Source organism: Osmerus eperlanus, chromosome 4, assembly GCF_963692335.1.
Source record: "Osmerus eperlanus chromosome 4, fOsmEpe2.1, whole genome shotgun sequence".
NCBI classification, from domain to species: domain Eukaryota; kingdom Metazoa; phylum Chordata; class Actinopteri; order Osmeriformes; family Osmeridae; genus Osmerus; species Osmerus eperlanus.
Genome location: NC_085021.1, coordinates 20194111 through 20220402, shown reverse-complemented (window position 1 = coordinate 20220402; position 26292 = coordinate 20194111). Strand labels below are relative to the sequence as shown.

The 26292-nt window shown below is 51.6% G+C and overlaps 1 protein-coding gene across 1 annotated transcript in view; it reads right to left on the bottom strand.

Moving 5' to 3' along the window:
- LOC134019585 (agrin-like) overlaps positions 1-26292 on the bottom strand; it is a 91263-nt gene that overhangs the window by 28200 nt on the left and 36771 nt on the right. The window contains 14 exon segments of the mRNA XM_062460549.1: positions 1241-1357; positions 2016-2130; positions 2938-3005; positions 3007-3050; positions 4775-4902; positions 7603-7728; positions 9631-10008; positions 14515-14620; positions 15292-15416; positions 17606-17749; positions 19233-19397; positions 19603-19719; positions 21936-22041; positions 22295-22437. Coding sequence (XP_062316533.1) covers positions 1241-1357; positions 2016-2130; positions 2938-3005; positions 3007-3050; positions 4775-4902; positions 7603-7728; positions 9631-10008; positions 14515-14620; positions 15292-15416; positions 17606-17749; positions 19233-19397; positions 19603-19719; positions 21936-22041; positions 22295-22437 — 1882 coding nt within the window.

Sequence of the window (26292 nt, the reverse complement as noted above, 5' to 3'; positions counted from 1 at the left end):
AAAGAGTGAGAGAAAGAGAGGAGACAGAAAGAGAGAGGGGGGAGAGAAAGAGAGAAGGTGACGGGGAGAGAGAGAGAGAGAGAGAGAGAGAGAGAGAGAGAGAGAGAGAGAGAGAGAGAGAGAGAGAGAGAGAGAGAGAGAGAGAGGGGACAATAATAACATCAAATGACTGAATGTTGTTTTGGGCCAGTGTGCATGTGTGTCTGTGTGTGTGTGTGTGTGTGTGTGTGTATTGTGTTTTGGCAGGTTCTGTCAAATTGTTTTTCCCAAAAGCAGAGAGGAAAGAGAGCCTTGTTCACACAGTGGAAGATTCTCCATTCAATCATTCACACCGTTGTACTCACTCACTCATAAAAACACACACGCAACTCACAACATACATTTGTTTCTCGCCACTCAACTATTAGCCAAACGATCATCCATTTTCCCTCGCCTCCCTCCAGCGTGTCTGTCCTCCCTTGCTGGTACGGAGAATGGAGGCTGATGAATTCCTCTCACTCTGCGTCTCTCTAATGACTTGATTGATCAATGGGCAGCTACGAGACGGTGTCTGTGCCTCCATTTAGCCACTCTGAGTCAAACGCGCACTGATTTCTACCAGCTAATCCCCATCGAAGCAATTAGTGTCAATTATCTTAAGATGCAGCTGCGTGAGGTAGTTTCTTATCCCCAAACCGCCGAGCGGGAAAACTAAAAGCAAGCTCTCCCCACGACAGCACTCAGGCTGATTTGTGGCTCTCAGTGCTGATAGCGCTGATTGGACGCCAGTGCTTTAGCTATGATTATCTCCTCTCAGGCCCCTCGCTAGCAGGGGGCAACGGAGCCGACGGCATCCACACAAACGCAGGGGGCAATTATTCGTTATTATTATTTGTGTGTGTGAGGTCAGATCCTTTTCCTCTGTCTACTCAGCAGATCTGAGCAGCGGCCGAGTCGAGGGCCGCGATCCTGTGAGCGCGGAGCGGCCGGCGGGTCTCCCTCACCTTTCTCGCAGACGGCGCCCCCTCTGCCGGCGGGGCAGATGCAGGTGAAGTCGTCTCCGTCGTCCTCACAGGTGCCCCCGTGGAGGCAGGGGTGGAGTGCAGGGCTTGGTGTGGTGGGGCTCGGGCCGGGTCCGGAGCTGGGGGCTGGTGGTGGGCATGGCGGTGGTGGGCGGGGGGGCGGGGGTGGTGGTGGTACGCCGGGTGGTCGGGGGCCGGCGGGTGACGTAGGGGGGCCGGTAGGTGAAGGGAGGACGGACTGTGGTGCTGAATGAGGTGGTGGCGTGGTCATGGTGGAGGGGGTGGGGGTGGGCGTGGTCATGGTTGCTGTGGTGGTGGTGGTGGTGGTGAAGTAGGGGAGGGAGGAGAGGCCTGGGGGGAGGAGGGATGGAGGTGAAGGAGGAGGGATGGAGGGAGGTGAAGGAGGAGGGAGGGAGGTGAAGGAGGAGGGATGGAGGGAGGTGAAGGAGGAGGGAGGGAGGTGAAGGAGGAGGGATGGAGGGAGGTGAAGGAGGAGGGAGGGAGGTGAAGGAGGAGGGATGGAGGGAGGTGAAGGAGGAGGAGGGAGGTGAAGGAGGAGGGATGGAGGGAGGTGAAGGAGGAGGGAGGGAGGTGAAGGAGGAGGGGTGGAGGTGAAGGAGGAGGGATGGAGGTGAAGGAGGAGGGATGGAGGGAGGTGAAGGAGAGGGATGGAGGGAGGTGAAGGAGGAGGGAGGGAGGTGAAGGAGGAGGGATGGAGGTGAAGGAGGAGGGGTGGAGGTGAAGGAGGAGGGATGGAGGGAGGTGAAGGAGAGGGAGGGAGGTGAAGGAGGAGGGGTGGAGGTGAAGGAGGAGGGATGGAGGGAGGTGAAGGAGGAGGGATGGAGGTGAAGGAGGAGGGAGGGAGGGAAAGAGATTCAGAACGAGAGAGCATAGACTTGTTCTGTCCTTCACACAGGATACAAATATGAAATCTTATGTGGTTGAGACTCGGTTTTTGATCATACAGCAAATCCATTGACATCATAAACCACAGAGGAAGAATCTCACCGTGGTTGGTTGAAGCGAATGTTCTCCTCCTCAGGCTTCTTCACCACGATGGACGTCTCCTTGACGATCTTCAGCTGCTTGAGCAGAGCACGCTCGGTGTCTTCCACAGAGAACCTGGTGTCTGGGCAACACACAAGACAACCTTCTCACAACACCACCCTGGGTGGCCTCTCCCAGAACGCCAGCTGCAGACACGACACACAGCGCTGGAGCTTGGCTAACCCTGAGCCACACAGGCGGGAGAACCGGGTCCTGCGTCCTCGTAGCGGCCCGTCTGCCGCAGAGACGCCCGCCTGACAGAACAGGACCCCCAGGGGCCTGTTGTCCTCCAGCAGGGTAGCTGTGAGGTTCACATGAATCGTTCTAGAAACATTCCCACAGATGGCCACTTTACTGGCCGTCACGGAGACGCTTTATGGCACTGTCTCCTGCGCCGATATGAAGGACGCTGAACGAAAGTCGTAAAGTGGGAGGAGGGTGCGGTGTGGAGTCTGGTATCACAGCGAAAGAGGCGCTTTGAGCAGCCTAATGATACTCTTGGGGAAAGTGAGACCAAAATGAAGTGAGCCTGGAAAATACGCTGAAAGCTGCTCACTCACTGTGAGGACTCCGGGGAGAAATGAAAACACAGGTCTCACTAGTGAGTTTGCTCAAATTGAAATACTTTACAATAGCAGCACCTCCAAGCATTGCTGCTTTTCTAAAGAAACTGAGAGAAAATATAATATTGTACAGAGTACTTTTCTAAAGGAAGTACGGAGGAACTACAATGGAGCACATACGGAATGTTAATCTATCAAAATTACTTTAAAAGGTCTACTGACACTTCCAATTCTAGGAAGATACTCGTGCTGTAAATAAACTGTCTGCCCAGACACAGCTCCTCCTCCACACAGGATATGAGGTCACTGTACGCCTCTTCCTTTACCTGGGTTGAAGTGGGCCTCCACAAACGCCAGGATGGAGTTGCTGGGGGCCAGGCTGTGCACGCGAACACATCATGACCTTCTGGACATCCGACTTCCTGAACAACTCATTAAGCTGTATGAGAAAGAGAGAGGAGGGAGGGAGGGGGAGAGGGAGAGAGAGACAGAGAAAGGGAGGGAGGGAGGGAGGGAGGGAGGGAGGAGAGAGAGAGAGAGAGAGAGAGAGAGAGAGAGAGAGAGAGAGAGAGAGAGAGAGAGAGAGAGAGGGAGGGGAGACGGAGAGGGAGAGAGAGAGAGAGAGAGAGAGAGAGAGAGAGAGAGAGAGAGAATGAGAGAGAGAGAGAGAGAGAGAAGGGGAGGGGGATAGAGGGGAGAGGGGAGAGAGATAGAGAGAGAGAGAGAGAGAGAGAGAGAGAGAGAGAGAGAGAAAGAGGAGACAAAGAGACAGAGAAAGGAGGAGTTGGAGACGGAGGGATGGGAGGAGAACAAATGATGACAAATGAGTATGGTATGAAGCTCAGTAAATGAATGGGTCCAATTTTCCTGGTGTGAACTTGTGTTTTGGAGGGAATCTAGCGTGTGTCAGGGTGGAGTATTTAAATCCCATCGGGTCTGGGTGCACAAATTGACATTTAGCTGCGGCTCTGCCATAATTACATGAACATCTTCTAGGAGACTGCGGTAAATGTCAGGTTGCCATGACACAGGCCCCTGGTTGGTTCTGCTTCTGCTTTTCACAGTCTGTGTATATAAATATATATGTCTGTTTCTGTACGTGTGCGTTTCGTCCAAATGAAGTTCAGGAAGGAAGGAAAGTAGAAACTCTAACTTTCTGTTTGTGTCCAAACTAACTGAGTGTTATCTTGTCCTTCACACCCCCACACCCAGTAACTTGGGCCTGTCCGGACAGTCCCTCTACCCCAACACCAAGCCTCCCAGCAGGAGAGATGGTAGCTACATGACCTCATTTCACTTCCACTCCAAACACATGCCTGCTGACCCACTTTGTGTCTGACTGGTCTATGTTATTGTGGGAGGGGATGGAATCGCTAAGTGGTCTTCCAGCCTGTTCAAGGTTGGAGAAAATGGAAGAATCATGCTTAGCCTCTGCCCTTACTCCATAGGGACCCCTACTGGGGGCAGGGTGGTATAACAGGCAGCAGAATGGCTTGTGTCCTTGTGCCGATTGCCTGAGGGCAGTGGTGGGCTCACAAGAATAAGCCAGGTCTTTCCTGCTTTCCTCATTCCAGACATACTGACCCAGAAACCACACTGTTAAGGAGGACAGAAGGAAAATTCAGTCTCTCACTTTCTTTTTTTCTTGTCTGTTATGACGTGCCGAGGCTTGGAGGGGAAGGGTTGGGGAGGTGAGAGGGATTTAGCAGTTCCCATGCTGATATCTCAAAATCACACGCACACGCATAGCACACCACGCACGCACGCACGCACACACACACGCACGCACGCACGCGCCACACGCACACACACACACACACACACACACAGTTTGAGGCAGTAGATTAGATCCCAGCAGAGCTAGTGACACCATTTCAACAGCTGGCAAGAGCAAGGATCACGCAAACAAACACACACACACACATGCACGCACCCACCCACCCACGCACGCACACACAAACACACCCGTCCCCATTTCACGAGATGAAAAGGAAGACCTTGGCATGACAAATCAGTTCTTAGAGAGTCAGACCTTGACTTGAAATCCCTAACACAGATCTGTTGCACTAGAGAAGGAATAAGCGTTTCCAAGACAGGTGAGCAACCGTGCCTGCTCCCGCCGTGCGAGCTAACACACACGCACACCCGGGTTGTCCTACTCACAGCGCTCTCGATGCTCCTGGCTGTCTCTCCAAACAGCTCCGACTTGGGGTCGTCCATCTCAGGTGTGTAGAAGACCTCTTGACCTTCCACCTGGTCCAGGTGCAGGAACCCGCTGAACCTCATGGTGGCTGGAGGAAGGGCAGAGCCACACACACACACGTTAACCATGGTCCCTGTGCCAGCGAGGGGGGTGTGCCCTGTGCGCCCTCACCCTCAGGTGCCGACAGGGCCTGTTTGGGGTAGTGCCAGTCTGGGTTAGTGATGGAGAATGTGTGTGTGTGTGTGGTGGGGGAGAGGGGTTAGTGTGGTCACTGTTGACAGGGTGGCTCGGTGGGTGTGGCTGTGAGGGTTAGGGTCTGCAGTGGAGGTGGAAGCAGTGGATTGTGGGATATGCGGAAAAAGGAGTGGCAGTAGAAAAAGAGGAGGAAGAAGGGAGGAGGAGAAGGAGAGGAGGAGGAATGGACTGGGATTTACCAGACCGAGAATCGTCCCAAGAGTTGGCCGAGGCATGGAAGACTGAGCAAAGAGACATCAGGTTAGACAGCACACACACACACACACACACACACACACACACACACACACACACACACCAGAGTGAAACACAACAAAAAGTCCTTCAAAATAACCCCCAATGCCTGGACACAAGTCCACTTTGACCTTGAAGAGGCCCGTCTCGATGTCGAACATCCATCAGCTCCACATGGCTTTGTGTGATTACTCCAGCTACAGTCGGCCGGGGCGAGGGAGAGAGAGAGAGAATGCAATAAAGAAGAGGGAAGACGAGGGGAGAGAGAGAGAGGAGAGACGCTGATGCCCAGGTTTCACGCTGCTCGTAATCAGCTGAACAAATTGCCCCAATCAATCATGGCGGCGGCTGAGCTTGAGCTTGCCTGAGAAAGGGGAGAGCACTTGTATGATTATCATGAAAGATAGCCGTAATTGTCCCCTAATGTCAGCAAACCACATACTGACTGACAAAGTCTGGTTCAAATTCGACGATAAAGGACAATGTCGGGCCTCTCCTTCCACGGCCGACACACATCGATTCAGATCTGATGGGGCTATAAAAATAGAAGTAAACGAGGGGAGGTTTGGATGCAGAGAGAGAGAGAGAGAGAGAGAGAGAGAGAGACACAGAGAGAGAGAGACAGAGAGAGAGACAGAGAGAGACAGAGAGAGAGAGAGACAGAGAGAGACAGAGAGAGAGAGACAGAGAGAGACAGAGAGAGAGAGAGAGAGAGAGAGAGAGAGAGAGAGAGAGAGAGAGAGAGAGACAGAGAGAGAGAGAAAGAGACAGAGAGAGACAGAGAGAGAGAGAGTTGGATCAGACTCCTGATCTGGAGGGAAGATAAACAGCAGGAGAAAGGGGCTTTACGATCCCAGCTGTGACACAGGACGAGAGATAGGAGGCGCTAGACTTTCAGGTCCCCCATGGCAGGCTCTCTTATCTCTGTTTCGGTTGCATAAGGAAGAGTTTACAGATGCTTTGTTAAGGCCCGCCATTAACTTTCACTTAAAAGGCCGTCTGCTATTTTCGCTCAGCCCATGTGCATATCATTACTTCGCTTGAATGCTTTTCATGTCGCCAAAAGCCTTCAGGGTTTCTCAGAAGAGGGATAACTTTTCTTTCGCAGTCCCTGTTTTCTTTTAGTCGTCGGAGCTGTCTGCAGTTTTCAAACAGCCTTCCGTCACTCGTTGAAACAGGGCTTGGATGAAGGTTGTCATCAAAGCTAGGCCCGGGAATTAGCCTGGCCTCCTGAGAAAAACTCTGACATATTGTCAATAAAATGCAAGATACAAATGAGGCTGCTCCTGTAGGTGTTCTGCTGTGCGAGTGCGTTGTCATTTCCATTCTAATGAATGTAATATCATCTAACTCTTTCCCGAGAGAAATAGAGCTCGCTATCGATTATCACGGCAGACGGTTTATTGGTAACACTTCAGTCGAATGAGATATCGACCGCTGATGTCACAACGTCGTTGTTAGCGTTGTCAAGCCGACATAAACATTTGTGGACATTCGTTGATCTGTTGCATCTAGTCCAGGTTATAAATCTATTTAGAAAGGATTATTACCAATGTCGTAAATTACTATGAATGGTATGAGATGTGGCTGTTATGCCCATTTTCTATTGTTGACATCAGCAAATAGGCTATTTGTTATACCGTTTATGGGTTGATTTTTGTTTTGTTTATCTTGTTTTAGAGTTCTTGTTTTATAGTTCAGCACGGAGGGAAAGAGGGGTGAAAAGGTCAGCGGTGACCTCGGGGTCCCTGGTGCATTGTGGGGAATTGAGTCCTGTATGGACCTGACTGTCCTCCTGCAGCGTGTAGAGCTCACGCACGGCTGAATCCCTCCACTACAGAGACAACGCAATTTGTGTTCACAGGCCGATCCTGTGCTAGTCACGACCGAGCACGCTCCCAGACAAACGGAGGGGGGGGGGGGGAGGGGGGAGAGAGGGAGGGGGGAGAGAGGGAGGGCATCTGTCCTGGTACGACTCTCTGGTCTGCTATACACAGAGGCAGATTGGATTGCTCAGACATAGAGGACGAGGGAGATGGGAGAGGAGCTACAAGAGGAGGAGGCACAAGTCAACAACGACCTGCGCTATTATCTTTTCCAAGTCTGACGGGAGGTGAGGAGAAAACTAGAGAGGAAATAAGAAAGAAAATGTTATGGCAGATAGAGCAGAGCACTTCGAGCAGAGATAGAAGTCGAAAGAGAGAGTCGAGGAGGTAGCTGTAGAGAAAAGGGTGAGGAAAAACAAGAAGGCGTACAATTGGGGGTGCAGGTAGAAGAGGGGGGGGATTTGTGGACTCACAGGGGCAGTTGGCACCCTCGGGGGTGCTGGAGGCAGTCTTGCCGTCGGGGCAGCAACCGAAGGGGGTGTTGTCACACGACGAGCGGTCCTCCGCTGTAGGGATGGTGGTGGCGGCAGCAATGGGATCTGGAGGAGAGGGGTGCGGAAAAGGCCACATTAGACTACATGAGGCTTCATATAGGCTACGTAAGGCTTCATAAGGATTTGTACAGCTGCATATGGCTTTGTATAGGCTACATAAGGCTTCATTTAGGCTACATAAGGCTTTGCAAGGCTTTGCAAGGCTTCATGAGGCTTTGCAAGGCTTCATAAGGATTTGTAAATATTTGCTATGCCATAAAAAGGGTTTATTAGGATTCGTAAAGCTACGTATGGATTTGCAAAGCTTCACAAGGCTTTGTGAGGCTACCTAGCAATTGGTAACAGGCCTACATGTGGAGCTTATCTATGCGGCATTGGACAGATCACATGGAAGCACACTGATGTACCACAAAGCACTGTGATGAGGACGGGAAAGAACCACAGAAGAAGCTAATCTCCAGCGCTGATTGGCTGATTGTTATCGGGCAGATTTTCCCACAAAATTGCCCTTGCTTTGCCCTTCATTTATATCTGGGAATTGTTGTTATTTCCACAGGCATAAAAGTGGTTATGGTGTGAGTACATGGGGGTAATCGCTTAAGCCTGCTCTCTCTTATGGGATAGCTCCTCTGAGGAGCGCTTTATGGGCTCCGGAGATTAGAAATGATCGCTGGGCAAATAACTTGGGCCAGCTAAATAATGTCGTAAAGACGTCAGAGGGGCGGTTGTTCTTCAAGGACTCTCCGCCCATGAACCAGACCTAGCCTGGGGAGGAGAAATGGCTTTGGGGACGGGGGGTGAAGATGGAAGAATGGAAGGAGGGAGGGGATGGAGGGATAGGAACGCTCGGGTTTTACAGGGCATCTGTTGGCCCCTGCTCTGCAGATTTACTGGCTGGAAAGGGGAGTTTGGGGGGAGGGAGGGAAGGGGTTCTGTCACAGCTCAGGGACCCTGTATTGGTCCGCAGGGAGCCATGGACCGTCACACACACAACTTCAACCATCCGCACACACACACACACAACATCAAACCATCTCCGCTTACACACACACACAACACAAACATACACACACAACATCCAACCATCTACGCTTACACACACACACACACACACACACACACACACTCCTCATGAGACACCAGGTCTCCTTGGCAGACGGGACACGCGCCTCGCGTCAGAAAGCGCTCCGGTCGGCTGGTGACAAGAGAATAAATCTGAGAGAGGAAGCCGGCGAGAGAGGAAACACAGGACGTCTATTCCATCAATCCTGGAGCTCCAGAGCAAGCTGTTGGCCAACTGAGGGGTCACACCGCTCAGGAATGTGTGTGTGTGTGTGTGTGGGGGGGGTAGCGTGATTGAAAAGGGCTCGTCTGTATTGACTGTGGAGCAGTGGTAGAGGTGCTGGATCACGGGGCCATGACAGTGGGATTGCAACCCGGGAAGTCCAGTTCATGTGTAACTACAGATTACAGGGTGTGAGAGATCCACCTGTCAAACCGGTCAGCTCAGGCTTGGAAAGAAGCCCGGACGTCTGAAAAAAAAAACCCAGTTCTTGTGTCGTGCTCATCTCATGCAGGAAGTGTTCTCAGAAGCCATTCTCTGTTTTTCCCCCCCATTTGTTCTGAGCGAGCTGTTGTTGCGAGTTCTTAACCATGTCTAACATTGACATGCGTTGTACCTGAAAGGGAACGACAGTTGATACAGCTCTGACAGAAACCACTCAAACAAAGCTAACCTTCTACCCTAGCTAGCAGATGACATGTTTCAATGTGTTATGGCATAGCAATGACACATATCCAACAACGAGGCCAAGCCAGGCCAAGCCAGGTCAGGTCACCACCCCTCCCCCTCCTCCACCACCACCCACCCTCCCTCTCTGACCTCACGCTGACCTCGCCCAGCCCCAGATGCATTATGGGTAATGAAGTGAAAGAGCTCCAATTTACCAACTGGCTCCTCTCCGCTGGCCTCGGCCGCGGTGCTACCCTCCTCCTCCTCCTCCTCCTCCTCCGTCTGGTCGTCTCCGCTGGGCTCCCCGCTCCCAGAGTCCTCGAAGGCGATGGAGGAGCTGGTGCTGGTGTGGCTGGGCAGGCGGGGCGGGGTGGCGTGGGGTGGCTGGTGGTGGTGGTAGGTGGTGGTGGTGGCGGGGCGGTTGGTGGGGGTGCTCTCTGGGGCTCTGGTGGGCGGCAGGGCCTCCACGTAGGGGGCCGGGGGGGACTTCACCAGGGGGTGCTTGACTTTGGGGGTGGAGGGGGTGGTGACGGCTTTGCGGGGTGGGGTGGCGGGGGGGAGGGGGTTGGGCCTTCCCAGCTCGGAGATGGTTTCTGGGGACAGGGGGAGGAAGCAATGGATGATGGGTAAGCAAAGATGGAAATGCTTTTAATCTCTCTACGTTTCACATCTGTTCGGTTGTACCTTTCTGTTCTGTTGAAATGTAACAGCACCAGCTTGCATATCCTATACACTACCTGCTAGATCCACACATACCGGTACATTTCATGGACAGTTACTGTACGAGATATACAGAAGAGTTACCCTGCAATGCAGTTGCATATGAGGTACTGTATATGATTGAGAAAAGAGTTAAATAGCTCTGCGGTTGCAATGCGTTTCACTCGAGCTGTGTGTGTGTGTGTCAGTGGGTATGAATTATATATCCATATTCAAATGTTGCCCTCCTGTAGGGAAGCTTTAATCACAGACAGCCAGGGCCTCTGGTGATGAATGATTGATATAAATAGGGCAAAAAAGCAGGGTTTAACTCTGGCTTCAAAGACAGCAGACTCTTCTCGGAGCTCACAAGCATCCGTCAATGCCTGCGCTGCAGCCTTGTCAACACGCACACACACGCTTCCAAGAGACAGTCCCCAAACCGTCGCGGGATAGGTACCAGCGTTCTGCATACACTGACATTAACCAAACCCCAGCAGTGGTGTAAGGGACAGGCTCCGTGTGCTGGGAGGGGTGACTAGGACAGGGGCTCATGGAGGGAGAGGAGAGAAAGGAGAGAGAGGACGAAGGGGGGGTAGAGAGAAGGGAGAAGCGGGAGAGGCGGTGGAAGAGGGAGAGGAGCTGGAGAAGGTAGAGAGGAGGGAGAACAGGGAGAGGGGGAGAAGGGAGAGGGGGAGGAGGAGGTAGGAGAGGGACAGGGAGGGAGAGAAAGGAAGAGAGGGAGGGGAGAGAGGAGGTAGGAGAGGAAGAAGAGGAAGAGGAGGTAGGGGAGAGGGAGGAGAAGAAGAGGGAGAGGGAGGGAGGGAAAGGAGGTGGAGAGCAGACAGCACGTAACACCACTCCTCAGTTGGAGCACAGCCAAGCAGCCGTGACGGATTCTGTCGCTTCGGCTTCTCCACGTCCCTCGTGTGTGTTTGTCTGAGCGAGGGTGTGTGTGTTTGTCTGAGCGAGGGTGTGTGTTTTTGTCTGAGCGAGAGTGTGTGTGTTTCTCTGAGCGAGGGTGTGTGTGTTTCTCTGAGCGAGGGTGTGTGTGTTTCTCTGAGCGAGGGTGTGTGTGTTTGTCTGAGCGAGGGTGTGTGTGTTTCTCTGAGCGAGGGTGTGTGTGTTTGTCTGAGCGAGGGTGTGTGTGCCCGAGTGACTGTGAGTTTGTGAGACTTTGTGTTAATGAGTGGAGGGAGTGTGTTTGTGAGTACACGAGTGCATGTTTGTGTGGTGTGTACGTTTGTCACAGTATGTGTGTGTGTATGTGTGTGTGTGTGGGGGGGGAGAAGTGACATATACTGTGTATATTTCTGTCATTTAGAATTCAGCAAAAATTATGTGTAGGATTTAATTGCACGCTGTAATCTCCTATTTGATCGGCAATTACGCTGTGAGGTGTGAAATGTGATACCTTGACGAGCTGCTTGGTATAATCAGGCACCCCCACTATCTCCCTCCCGACAAAGCTGTGGAGGGGGAGACCGGGGGAGAGAGCTACAGTATTGTAGCTTAGCCTGGGAGAGAGAGCTACAGTATTGTAGCTTAGCCTGGGAGAGAGAGCTACAGTATTGTAGCTTCCCCAGAGTAGAGATAGCTACGGTGTGATAGCTTAGCCAGAGGGAGATAAAGCAAGCCAAGTGCAACAGCAGCGATGCTATCACCCTGAGCGGTGGCACACTTTGATTTTTCCTCATGGCTACACCTGTCACTCAGGTGCCAAGCCTTGCGTTGGCGCTGAGGGAGGAGGGGGGGTCTGGGTAGGAGAGGCCATGCTGAGCCCCAAGCTCCAAAACTAATGAGAAGGGGGGGAAGGGTGGGGGAGACAGGGAAAGACAACAGTCCACAGTGGAGGCTTCCCTTAATCAAGTTTAACGCTTCATTTGCGTTTTTTTTTTCCGGTATTCTTTTCTCGCTTTTCTGAAGAGGCAGTCGTTAATACTGGCGGGCCAGAAAAAAAATCTTTGTCATCTCGGCCCGTCTCAGCTGCAGTTATCTTTGAAAGGCGGTTATTAAGATTGTTTGCCGTGTCGGTGGCCTCGTTCAGTGGGGAGGAGGAATACGATACTGGAGGGTGGGAGGGAGGGACGGGGGGGGGGGAGAAATGGGCTCATGAGGACTGAGAGACAAGGACAGAAAAGGAGAAATAGCTAGCGTTCAGACAGCAGGTTGATGATGCCATATGCTGGCGTTCCCTGCCAACCTGCCACAAACCTACAGGTGACGATGCCATATGGGGGGAGGCAGCCGATTGCCAACTTCTGGATTCTTCCGGTGCCAGAAGTTTCTCGTTTGCTCAAACGCCCGTTTTACCGGGTCGTACTGCTCAGGCTTGGATGGGCTCTCCCCAGATCGCTTCATCAGCGGCTGAGGAGGTTCAGCAGCTCTGTCTCTGGGATCGACCAAACCGTTTCCCTGGCAGAGAGCCTTCTGGGAGTTCTGGTGGGTTTCTCAGCAGCGTGGCTATTTGGTGCAGCTTCATCTGCACATCTTAATAGTCCTGTAAACGTTGGCTGAGTTCCAGCAATGGGCTGGGAGGTGATGTGCCAGACCTGCTTGACATCAAACAAGCTTGCGTTATCCTGGCAGGTTAGAGTTGGAGTAGGAGCAGATCAATATTTGTTCACATCAGCCATTAAGCAACAGTCATTGTGGGAAAACACAGAAGAGAGAATCTTTAGTCGGCCGCGTTTGCCTTTAGCGTGGCGGGTGTTCGAGCGAGCGTGGAGTGTGATCTGCGGGAGGGCTCGGGGCGGAGGGTGAGTGTGTGTTGGAAGCTGAGGTGATGCTAATTCGCACCCAGTCACACGTGAAATGAGCTCGTGATCCAGCCCCCAACTTGGGGTCGTGGGAGGAGACATTCCCCATGGCGCCACCTCATGTGGGGAAAGAAATGAAAAAACCTCCTCGCCGCGTCGGGGAGGCCAGAGCGAGGGTCCAGTCTGGCGTTTCCCCCTCAGGTTCGGTCGGAGACAGTGGGCCCTGAGAGAACTCCTTCTGCTCTTCCGTACAAAAGGAAAATTAGGTACCGAATTACACACAGCCCACGTCTTTATCGCCAGGCAACAGAGGGAACTGGGGAAGTGGATCTGAGTTCTCATTTTGCCCGTGACCCACGGCAATGAATCTGTAATCAGCACATGCTCAGCCCTCGTGTAAGTGCTGTGTTTTGTTGGAGAGAAAATTAGGCTACTGCCAAAGTACCTGCAGGTGCACCCGAAAAAACCGACCCGCAAGAGTGTCGGTTGTTGCGCTGGTGAATGTGACCTACTTTAGGTCAGACAAAACGCTCTGGCACGGCCGGCGGCCGAGCAAGAGGACGAATCGCTTTCTTTTCGCGTCGCTAGACCGATCGACGTGCGCTAAGCGACCAGGTGAGGAAGTGCTTTTCCCTCCCAAAATCGGAGGCACCTGGCCTGGCGCTTACATGAAAGCCACGGCCTTGGCCCCGTCCAAGCCCTCGCTGCTCCGCTCCACCCCGGAGTGGCTCGTTCAGAGGGGGCGAAGCAGGGGGCTGAGGATGGCCAAACCAGGTAGCCATGGGCCTTTTTGTGTTCTCCACACCAAAGCATCCACTCCCCCCCCTACCCTCCCCCACACCCCTTCATCCCAAACAGAACAGTGGTGCGCTCCAGAAAGCTAAAAGCTAGCGACAGGATTGAAGGATTCTCCCCAGAGAGAGTTTGGAGCTAAACCCCACTAATCCACCCAGCGGTGTAGGAACTCAAACAGGGAAATGTCACCCCTTTCCACAGGGATGCCATAGCTCAGGTTCGAGCCAAACTGCAGGTCTCTATCTACAGGGAAGCATCTGTCAGCCCCTGTCTGTCTACCAAGATCCATTCCCCTATCCTCTCTTTATCCTCCCCCCTCCTCCCCCCCTTCCTGTTTCCTCCCCTCCCTCCTGTATGAGGCAGGCCCTGTATGCGCTCACTGGGAGTCAGATGCCAGAGCAAATGTTTGCTCTTCATTAACTAGTGGCTACAGGTACCCTCAACCAGTTCACAGCACATGTCAACCGTCCACCAGCGGAATAGAGTATCGGAAATATTTCCTTGGAAGAATACTTCGTCTGTTTATACAGGTTATTTATCTATTTTGACAACACACTGTAGGCACCATTCTAGGTGTTTTCGTTTCACTTTGCTATGGGTGCGAAATAAATACGGAAAGCTAGAGAAAGTGATAGAAGGATAGCCAAAAACAGGGAGAGAGAGAAACCAAAGAAAATCTGAGTGCGAGAGAGAGACCATACAGGAGACAGAGAGAGAGAGTTTCTAGGAGAGAGGAGAGATAGCGAAGTGGATACTCCGGTGGCCCTATTCATTATCTTTTGATAGGGGCCGACAACAGCAGTTGGACATCCCAGGAATGATGCATGAAGGCTGGCTGGGCCTCACCTGTGCACTGGCCATGGTAGTCCACACTGATGTGCTTGTCCTGCCTACAGGCAATGGTCCTCAGCTGGCAGTGGTCCGCATAGGTCACTCCATCAGACCCACACACCTGCTCCACAGAGGGGGGGAGGGAGGGAGGGGGGGAGGGAGGGGGGGAGGGAGGGGGGGAGGGAGGGCGGGTGGGAGGGAGGCGGGGAGATGGAGAGATAAACACAAACACATCACCTCTATTGCTTCTGTTCTTCCCAATACCTGCCGCTCAGTACAAACTTGACTTGGCCTTTGTTCATATATCTAGCACTTCAACATTAAAATATATATATTTTCCCAGCAAGTCCTGACCGGCTGCTGGGCTTTAGCTGAACTAAGGGCAGGCCTGGACAAGGGGCAGTTGCTATGGAGACGTCACGCCCAGCTCAGCACTCTCGTCCTGCTGGCAATCTGTCTTTGTTGTTGTGACAGTTGAATCTATCTGAATCTGTTGGCCTGCCTAACCTTTCCCATGTCTCCACCACTCCCTTCATAATGTGGCGGAAGTTTTCCTCTGCCTATTCAATTCAGACAAAAGGTAATTCCAGGAGACAACAGGATGTTTCAGAATCACAATATATTATGTCTTCATTATGCTTGCAAGGAGAGAGATGGCCTACTCATAAACCAAGTCTCTGAAGCACAGTCTATCAATAATATGTCCATGACAGTACTGTTTCTGGATATCCTGCTATTAAACTGCACTTGGAGCCTTGAGTGATCACAGGAGGGCAGAGGCTGGATTCTCACCTTGGTCTTGTTCTTCTCGTCACAGTCAGGGGAAGGACATTCACAGTGGGCCTGGTTGTTGACCTCCACACAAGAGGCACCGAACTTGCAGTCCAGCTCTTTACAGGAGGTTGGGACGTGAGAGCCTGAGACAGGGAGCAGACGAACGAGTCTGAGGTTCAGGTAATGAACACACCCCACACTCTCCTGCTACCCCACACTCTCCTGCTACCCCACACTCTCCTGCTACCCCAAACTCTCCTGCTACCCCACACTCTCCTGCTACCCCAAACTCTCCTGCTACCCCACACTCTCCTGCTACCCCACTCTCCTGCTACAGCACACTCTCCTGCTACCCCACACTCTCCTGCTACCCCACACTCTCCTGCTACAGCACACTCTCCTGATACCCCACACTCTCCTGCTACCCCACACTCTCCTGATACCCCACACTCTCCTGCTACAGCACACTCTCCTGCTACCCCACACTCTCCTGCTACCCCACACTCTCCTGATACCCCACACTCTCCTGCTACAGCACACTCTCCTGCTACCCCACACTCTCCTGCTACCCCACACTCTCCTGCTACAGCACACTCTCCTGATACCCCACACTCTCCTGCTACCCCACACTCTCCTGATACCCCACACTCTCCTGCTACCCCACACTCTCCTGCTACAGCACACTCTCCTGATACCCCACACTCTCCTGCTACCCCACACTCTCCTGATACCCCACACTCTCCTGCTACAGCACACTCTCCTGCTACCCCACACTCTCCTGCTACCCCACACTCTCCTGTTACAGCACAGGCGCATGGACATTCATCAAGATTGCACCAGAAACATTCATGGAATACCAGTTCACAGCTATCGTCAATGCGAAGCCCAAGTGGATTCGTTATTCCATATTATCCCACAGTGCTGTGGGATGTTGTTATGCATACTTTCTAAACCACAGTTTTCTCGTGGCCATTTTTAAAAAGGGGAATTTGATCTCAAGCCATGTTTTTCTTCTTTTCCCTGGCAAGATGTCTGAGCACTGATCTCTCCCCCAAAAGTTCTCCTCCAAAACCCTGTTTGAAGCCTGTACGCTCAATGCCATCGGATTGCATCAGCACGCTCGGGACACAAATCCTACCCACAATGCCCCAGGCCCCCGAGTGTGGACTCTGTTCGTGTTGACATCACAGCTTGCTCCCGCCCCCCCCCCCCCTCCCCACGGCCTCCTTTCATCTGTGTGTGCCGGCCTGACCCCCTGCTGGGCTGGGACTATCGACTTCATTAAGCACTTGACTTCCTGTCGATAGCGACGCGTGGGTCTTAATGAGACGCGGTGACGTGGCCACAGTGGGGGCTGTCCCCCGCCTCCGCCGTCCCCACGTGTCGGGGGTCGGCTTGGCGTCGTTTGTTTACTCAATTAAATCATTAAAAGGAACGTTATCTAGTAGCAGAGGAACTAAGCTGATAGAAACATTTGCCTGCTGTATGCAAATATTATTCAAATGAATAAGCACGGCATTACTTAGCATTGTTGTTTTGGAATGAATCAATATTAGAAAACCTGTACATCAGCTGTCACTGGGGTTGTTAACAGTACTGGAAACAGGTGGCTGTGGAATTAATACACTGGGCTCCTGCCTTGATCATAGGAAATGACAACGGTGAAATGTGAGAAGAGAGATTGAGACAGAGAGAGACAGTGAGACAAAGACAGAGAGACAGAGAGAGAGACAGAGAGAAATAGAGACAGAGACAGATAGATAGTAAGAGGGAGACAGAGAGAAAGAGAGAGATGGAGAGAGAGAGAGGTCTGGATACAGAGAGACCTGGATACAGACAGAGAGACCTGGACAGACAGACAGAGAGACCTGGACAGACAGAGAGACCTGGACAGACAGAGAGAGAGACCTGGACAGACAGAGAGACCTGGACAGACAGAGAGAGAGACCTGGACAGACAGAGAGAGAGACCTGGACAGACAGACAGAGAGACCTGGACAGACAGACAGAGAGACCTGGACAGACAGAGAGAGAGACCTGGACAGACAGAGAGAGAGACCTGGACAGACAGAGAGAGAGACCTGGACAGACAGAGAGACCTGGACCGACAGAGAGACCTGGACAGACAGAGAGAGAGACCTGGACAGACAGACAGAGAGACCTGGACAGACAGAGAGAGAGACCTGGACAGACAGAGAGACCTGGACAGACAGAGAGAGAGACCTGGACAGACAGAGAGAGAGACCTGGACAGACAGAGAGAGAGACCTGGACAGACAGAGAGCCCTGTGGGGTGGTGAGGCAGCAGACTGCAGCGAGGAGGAGGGTCTCTACCTTTGTCACAGCCGCTCATGCCCATCTTGCTGCCGTCAGGGCACACGTTACACTTCATCCCCTTCACTCCCACCTTGCAGGAGCACAGGCCAGACATCTGCTCACAGTCATCTCTCACCGAGCCCACCGAGTCACAGTTACATGCTGCAGGAGAGCAGGGAGGGAGAGAGAGAGAGGGGGAGAGGAGGGGAGGGGGAGGGGAGGGAGAGAGGATGAGGGAGGGAGGGAGAGAGAATGAGGGAGGGAGCGAGAGAGGGAGCGAGAGAGGGAGTGGAGGGAGAGAGGATGAGGGAGGGAGAGAGAATGAGGGAGCGAGAGAGGGAGGGAGCGAGAGAGGGAGTGGAGGAAGGGAGAATGAGGGAGGGAGGGAGCGAGAGAGGGAGTGAGAGAGGGAGGGAGGGAGAGAGGGAGTGGAGGGAGAGAGAATGAGAGAGGGAGGGAGGGACAGAGGAGGGGAGAGAAAGAGAGAGGGAGGGAGGGACAGAGGAGGGGAGAGAAAGAGAGAGGGAGGGAGAGGGAGGTGACGAGGAGAGGGAGAGAGGGTGAGGGAGGGAGGGAGCGAAGGAGCGAGCGAGAGGGTGTGTGGGAGGGAAAGGAGAGAAAGAGGGATGGAGGAAGGGGGGATATGAATAATAATAATAATAATAAGATGGAGAGAATGGAAGGGAAGAACGGGAGAGAGATGCAGAGAAAGATACATTTTTAAGTGCTTGGTATACAGTATATTACATTCATCTCAATCTAAGATAATGGTTACCATTATCTGTTTCACATTTAAATTAGTACAGAATCTCTTTATACATCTCTCGCTCGTACACACACACACCCACCCACCCACAGACCGACACACACACACACACACACACACACAGAGAGAGGGAGGTAGAGGGAGGGAGAGAGAGAGGGAGAGAGAGCTAGAGATATAGAGACAGGGAGAGGCTCGAGAATCTCAGATGAACCCCCGAGGCCTCCCAGAGAGAAACATCAACCCCATCATGTTCCTGGAGTCAATGCCGGGTATTTGTTTTCCCCCACCGCTGAACTTTGTACCGATGTGTGTGCTGTTTGCTTGTCTGTGGATAAAGCTTGTAGGTCAGACCGTGGTGGAGCTTGACGCAGAGCCTGGCTGCTGACTGGAAAGGCTCAGGATTCTGGACCATATGTGCCAAGTCTCCTTCTGCAGCAGGGTAATAGTGAGGGCTGCTTGCACACTACAAACCAGAGCTACTGACCTCCCTCAGCCTCCCCCGACCTCCCTCAGCCTCCCCCGACCTCCCTCAGCCTCCCCCGACCTCCCTCAGCCTCCCCCGACCTCCCTCGGCATGAATATAAAGACTCAGTCTGAGCTCGGTACGCTTGCAACAGACCGGAGGACCTTTTACCTGATGTGGTGGGAGGTTTGCACAAACAGGCATGAACCTTCTGCATCATTTCAGTCCAAACTGACGATTATTTTGATGTTTTGATGATGATCCTTAACTCCAGCTGGTATGTCATTTTTAACTAAAAACAGTTTGAGTTTCCGTGGATGTGAAAGTAGGGAGGGGACGTAGAGAGGGGGGGGGGAGGAAGAGAGGAGGAAGAGAGGAGGAAGAGAGGAGGAAGAGAGGAGGAGTAAATCTCTTACGCGTGCAGCCGCTCATGTTCTCCGTGACGATGCCCCGGAAGTTCCAGAAGCCGGGCTCGCAGCGGTCGCACTTGTGCCCCCCGACCCCGGGCTTGCAGGAGCACTGGCCGCTGGCCGCGTCACACGTCCCCTTGTAGGAACCGTGGGTGTTGCACTGACACGTGCCTGAGAGGAACACACACACAATATCACACACAGACACACACAGACACACACCAGACAGACACAGACATGAACAAACAGTCAAACTTTAGACAGCAGTGTTCATCCACCTGCACCGTCCTTGCTGGACGCTAAATTCAAAACAAACTGCATTTTCCCCGAAAGTGGAGTCAAGTCAGAGGCCGAACCGCCCCGAAGAGACACTCACTGGGACAGCCGGCCAGGCCCACGCCGAGAGCGGTAGTCTGGTTGTCGTTGCAGCAGCCGTACACCGTCTCACTGCAGTGCTGCAGCTCCAGCGCTGGGGGCGGTGTGCCGGGCAGGGCTGGGGGGACCAGGCCACAAGACCAGGGCGACAGGGAGAAAGGAGGGGGGGGGGGGGAGGGAACACGCAGAGTGAGTGATTTGGGAAATGTCTGTTTAGATGACACAATCTCCAAACAACATGCAACTTCCCAGGGAACAATGCAACGTGCTGGAGGGGTTGAGGTGGAGAGGCTGGCAGCTGGCGTCTAGATAATTCCACTCCAGTCGCCTCAGAATGAGAGATGGGGGGGAGGGTGGGTGAGGATGGGGGGACGACACAGATGAGATTGCCTCCAGTGAAAACACACAATGATGCCTCTGGTGGATTTGTAACATCTGACATTTGCAACATTCTAGGTGGTCTGTTCTCTTCATTTTATTCTACAGCGTGACTGTGGGGAGAGGCGAGGCAAATGCCGCAATCTCCCACTTTCTTGTTCTGAGGGTGAATGTGACGGACGCCGCCAGTGTGTGTTTGGATGTGTATAGTTATGTCCAAGTGAGCGAGGTGTGTAGAAGCCCACATCCAACACAGCAGGAACAGCAGAGCACAGAGCAGCTCTGTGGGGCCAGACAGGAGAGAGGGACGAGGGGGGGAGAGGAGGTGAGGGATGGAGGTGCAAAATGGCCGCCAGAGGAGGAGAGGAGAGGCAAATTCTCTGATCGTTCCTCCTCCTTCCATCTCGCTCTCTCTATTTCTCCCTCTCTACCTCCATCTCTCTCTCTCTCCATTTCTCCCTCTCTACCTCCATCTCTCTCTTTCTCTACCTCTCTCTTTCCAAGTCTCTCTCCCTCCATCGCTCTCTCTCTCTCTCTCTCTCTCACTCTCTCTCTCTCTCTCTCTCTCTCTGTAGATTGCGTTCTCTCTCTCCCTCTCCTTTCCTCTCACATTGCTCATTTGGAGTTCAGGGGCTGGAGATAGGAGGCCATAAATCACAGTGTTACTGGAGTGGATATGAAGCGCAGCCTAATGGTGATCACCCGGCCGCTCCTCTTCCAGGGTGCTTCCCCACTCCAGAGATGGGCTCTGGACACAGCTCATTTAGCCTGAGCGCTCCCCACACTATCTGGACGCAGCATATGAGGACAAGAGGAACTTTTAATTTCCAATGTTCTCCTCTCCCCTGTCGCCTTCGAGGGCTTTTCCTCAGCGGCTGTGCTCTGGTACGAGGTAGCGCTGTGTGATGGGCTGTTATTCGCTCCCTCTCACCGTGTACTGGAGTTTAGCCGGGGCGTGGGTAATAGCCTCTTGTGTCCTGTGCGAGGGCTGGGTGGAGTGGCTGTTGAACTCTTTGCGGGTACTGTACTGTACGCCAGTCAAGAATGTACTTCTGGCCACTGGAATTATGCTACAGGCCTATCAGATTTGGAATCTGTTTTCAAAAGTGCATGAATAAACATGTTCCCCTTGAAAACACGGGGAGTTTGGAAAAATCCAACAAAGTGAAGCCCAAGGTGGTGTTGAGGTCATATCCCTTTTTTTTTTATATATATTCGATGAAGTCAGTTGGAGCTTTTTGTAGTTTTAGGGTGTGAAGGTCAAACAGCGTCCCCAAATGAAGTAACCTGATGCAGAGCTAATGAAGGAACAATGACATCCCCCTTCATTTTAAAGTAATTTTTCTTCCTTTGGTGCAAATGGAGAGGGTCCAAAACTCCCATGGCAACAGAGGGCTCCTCAGAACAGGATTGATTATCCACGGATGGAAGAGGGGAAGGAAGCGCCCAAAGAGGCCAGCTTAAGATGGAGAGAATCTGGAGGGATGTGGGTGTGAAACCAGCTCCCTCTCTCTCTCCCTCTCTCTTTCTCCCACTCAATCTCCCTCTCCTCTCTCTCTCCCTCTCTCTCGTTCCATCTCTCTTTCTCTCCCTCGCTCTCCTCTCGTCCTCCCTCGCTCTTCGGGCCAGAGGGAATCCAACAGACTGCAGTGATCACACAGAATCCCTAATGTGCCTTTTGCTGCGCTCTGCTCCCCCAAGGAGCCTCTCTCTTCACTGGCTTCTAAAAGAGCTGCACATGCACACAGACACACCGGCTAGTAGTGGCAGGAGCATAGGAACAGCCGCAACCGTGGAAACCACGAGCTAGCTTAGGAACCCACCATCCGATTTATGTCTATAGAGGAGGTGAGCGCACACTGTCATCAGCGAGTGGAGGGCGACGATGTGCCTTGTGACGAGCGCCCCTCCTGGCTGACCTCAGATCAGTTGGGGGTGGTTTTCCTTCAGGCTCACCTGTACAGGGTCCCTGGTTCTGGATCAGCAGGTGCTCCTCTCTCTCACACCTGGCCTTCTTCAGCTCGCACTCGCTGCTGTACGTGTTTCCATCCGAGCCGCAGACCTGACAGCAGAACAACACAGACATTTCCGCACGAAACTCCATCAACGAGAGCCGCGTCTGTCATCGCAGAAGGCTAAGCGTACACACCATTAATCTACCTTGTGGTATTTAACGCGAGGTGCCATTATAGTAAGAAAATTGCCATGTGTCGACTGCGAAATGTCACATGTGGTGTATTCATTACTACGACTGAGGAGAACAAGACTGTGCTGTGTGTGTGTGTGTGTGTGGGGGGGGGGGGGGGGAGTGGTACCGGGTTGCGAGGAACGCTCTGGCAGGTGAAGTCACACACACAGCGGTCGTCTTCTGCGTCCTCGTCCCACCAGCCTCCGAAGGTACGACAGCGGTCCTGTTCACAGCTCTCAACCCCCGAGCCCGAGCCTCCAGAGCCGCAGTCTGCCAATACACACACACACACAGACACACACACACACACACAGACACACACAGACACACACAGACACACACAGACACACACACACACACAGACACACACAGACACACACACAGACACACAGACACGCAGTGACACACACACACACACACACAGACACACAGACAGACACACAGAGACACACACACACACACACACACAAACAGACACACACAGACACACACACAGACACACACACAAAAATGCTTATCATCAATCTTACTCTCAAGTACATTAGTTAAAAGTTTTGTCATTATCATTCAAAAAAGTTTGAGGCCAAAATGCTTGTCTGGGTGTTTAAACATTCCGAGCATGAGAGACTATTGAAATTTTCTTCACGTGGGTGCGGAGATTGAACTGCAGGCACTGCTGGAAAGTGCAAGATAATGACCAACCATGGAGACGACCAGCGATTGACAAAATAAATTAGGCGCAACATCACTGTGCCACCAGCGAGGTATCCTTAACATTTCAATTAAATCCAAGAAAAAGAAGGAGGGAAATATTAACCTTTTCATGTTCCTGTTAAATTTGCCTGAAAACGCCTAAACAGCATACCCAAAGTAAATTGGAAGCTGTTCTTGAACCATTTGGAGTACATGCATGTAAATGATCTCTTTTGAAAGCTGACACTCTGAAGTTATGTCCCCTGTTGTCAGGACCCCTGTCAGTCCTTCTAGTGTTGAGTAATAGAAGCTTGAACACAAGGAAAGTGAAAAATTTCTATTTCCGCCTAGATTTTGTTTTGAAAACAGAGGCCTGAAGAGGCCTAGAGGTGGTAGGTATTATCTGGAAGACTAAATTGTGACCACAGGTTGAAGCCTTACCCAATTCAAATCAAAAGTCAAACATAATACCACAATATATTCATATTTGACACATGTTTTTATAAGAGTACATCCAGGAATTTTCTAAAAGGGTCTTTTGGAGACTCCAAAATGACCCTTTGTAACCAAGGTCAAGGTCAAATAAAAAGGTATTATTTTTCATAATTGTTATCTCTGGCCATCTCTGGTACTTAGAAATATCATATATAATAGCTAAATCCCTAATTAGTAATACTGAAACACAAAAACTGAAGCATGAACACATTGGAGTGCTTTATCTGATTTCCAAGGATTGGCGCACAAAGAACACTGATTCTGTCAACCATATTGCGCAATCGACTGTTATTTTGAAGGCTCCACAGACGCATACAAATGAGGTATTGGCATTTTCAGCTAGCTGTCAGCTACAAGGCTAACGAGCTAATTTCAGAGCCAGTCGAAGCCAGTTCGAGAAATTTGTTTTAGAACGAGTGTGGGGGGGGGGGGGGCGGGGGGGGGGGCAGGACGCACAGACCTAGTTGGCTTTAGAGGGCTGTCAACGGGGCATGGAAGCTCCTATTGGGTCGAACAAGGTGTCAATCAAAAGGGGAGGGGTTCAACGGACATTTTGAGACCTTCATTTTGTAAATACTCCGTTGATAAATCGGAGAAAAATAACACTTTTATGTGAACAAGTTGTTTCTTCCGTCGGCTAACTTGCATAATGAAACAAAGGATAATGGCTATTCATGAACGTAAAACATTGTATTTGGACGAATTACTTTACATGGTTAGATACTTTGAACCCTTGGGACTTACGCAGATCAAGTTTTGATGGCATGATTTGCACACCTGGACCTATTTGAACAACTTAGGGTGAGTACAACTTTTTTCTTTGGCATTGTTGAAGGAATGTTCACCGGAAAAAGACGTTGACTTTGCTTGCTATTGCGACTTGATCTTGAATTGGTTTATTTCAATGGAAGCACAAGAATCGTAGCTTTCCAACGATGTATAACATGTGTAGCGTCTAAAAAATATATTTTTTAGAATTTAGTGCGTCGTAACTGAGGAAGGGGGAGGCAGCATTTTTGTCTCGCGGGCGAAACAGGAGCGTAAACAGGTTAACACGCCTCCCAGCAAAAACGCAATCGATGTGAAGGCCTGTTTCATGGACACTGGCTTCTCCTCTAATTGCAAAGCATTCTGTACCATCTAATTATCACCCCAGACTTCCCACAAAGTTGGTTTCTGCAGATCCTTATTGGCGACCCTGGAAGGTAAACTTTCGATTTGCTTTTAAAACAGGAGCACTTCGAGAGGATCGAAGATGGCTTTTCTTTCTTCTGTTTTTGAAAATAGCTCCTCATAGAGAGATAACACAAGGTCAAACCAATAGCTACGTATAATCTGAAACTCACTAAAGCTGATTGGCTGTCAAGAGAAATAACAAAATGGAGCAATGTAGAAAAAGCTTTTTCGCTCCTGACAGGTTGAGGAGAAGAGTGATACCAGGGAAGAATATTCCGTTCATCTTGGTGGATTTCTGAACTTAGTTTAATTCAGACTAAACAGAAGGAGAAGACAGAGAGGGCGTGGCTGGGAGGAAGGAGGAGAACAAGGTTTGGAAGTAGAGAAACCTCACCTGCGATACGAGACCCAAGCTGGGAGGAACAAAAGGTGGCAGGTGGATAAAAACGTAGAGAGAAAGAGAGAGAAAGAGACACAGAGAGAGAGAGAGAGAGAGAGAGACACAGAGAGAGAGAGAGAGAGAGAGAGAGAGAGAGAGAGAGAAAAAAAGGTGTGTGAGAGAGAGAGAGAGAGAGAGAGAGAGAGAGAGAGAGAGAGAGAGAGAGAGAGAGAGAGAGAGAGAGAGAGAGAGAGAGAGAGAGAGAGAGAGAGAGAGAGAGAGAGAGAGAAGGTGAGGGAGAAGTACCGAGAGAGAGAAAGAGTTCTCAAGGGGCATCAATATGCATGTACGATTTATTTATTTTCTTTTTTTACATCCAGTCCTACACAATTCTCCTCCCACACAAAGCCCAACAACATGGGGTGCCAGGGTGCTCCACCCCCTTCCCAGTCCCATGCCACTCTCTCCTGCACAACCCCCAGCTGCCCTAATGGGGAAATCGATGGCGTAGTCCTGGAAGTGCCACTTAGCATAACCATCTCCTTAAGAGGATTATGGAGCAGGTCACACAGAGCAGAGCAGGGGCAGGGCCAGAGCATTGGGTTTGGCTGCCTGATGTGGGTCATGTACAATGGGCTCTGACAACCTTGAGTGGTCGATACAGTGGAAGGGTATCCACTTCATTAGATATATACACACATACAGACACACGCCCACACACACACACACACGGTCAGACTGAACAACAGACCTGCTATAGTGTGGGCAGGGCCCCAGAGACCAGGGCATTAAGAACACCCCCTCCTCCTCCTCCTCCCCTGCCCCAGAATGGAAATCAAGACAAACGGTATTTTCATATAATCTGACATGACCTCAATGCCGGTTCTATCCAGATCTGCAGATATTTACTGGAACTGGTCCATAAGAATCCACCGTGGAATTAATTGGGGTCGGTACAGCTCAGTGGTTAGAGCACTTGCTGATGTTGCAGGTTCAAATCTCCCCTGTACTGTATATCACTTTGGATGGAAGTGTCAGTGAAATACAATTTTTTAACTATTTACCATTTAGAGCTAGCGTGTGTGAGACCCTGTTGTAGCTAAGGCTGAAGGTCCAGTAGCACCTGCACTGCAGGTCACAGGGGAGTCTAGCAGCACGGAGAGCCCACCTGCACCTGATCTCAGCTGACTCTCGTTATGGTCGCTAATGATGAGTTCTAATAGAAACGGATGAGTCAGCTGACCTGGGAGCAGATATTAACGTTCACGCTGCCGAGTTTCGTTAATGCAAGCTCAGCGGCTCCCTCCCAGACAGCGCGGCCGGGGGAGGGGAGCGATTCACATTCCACTCAGGACGCCCTTTTTGAAAGGATAAATAAATTT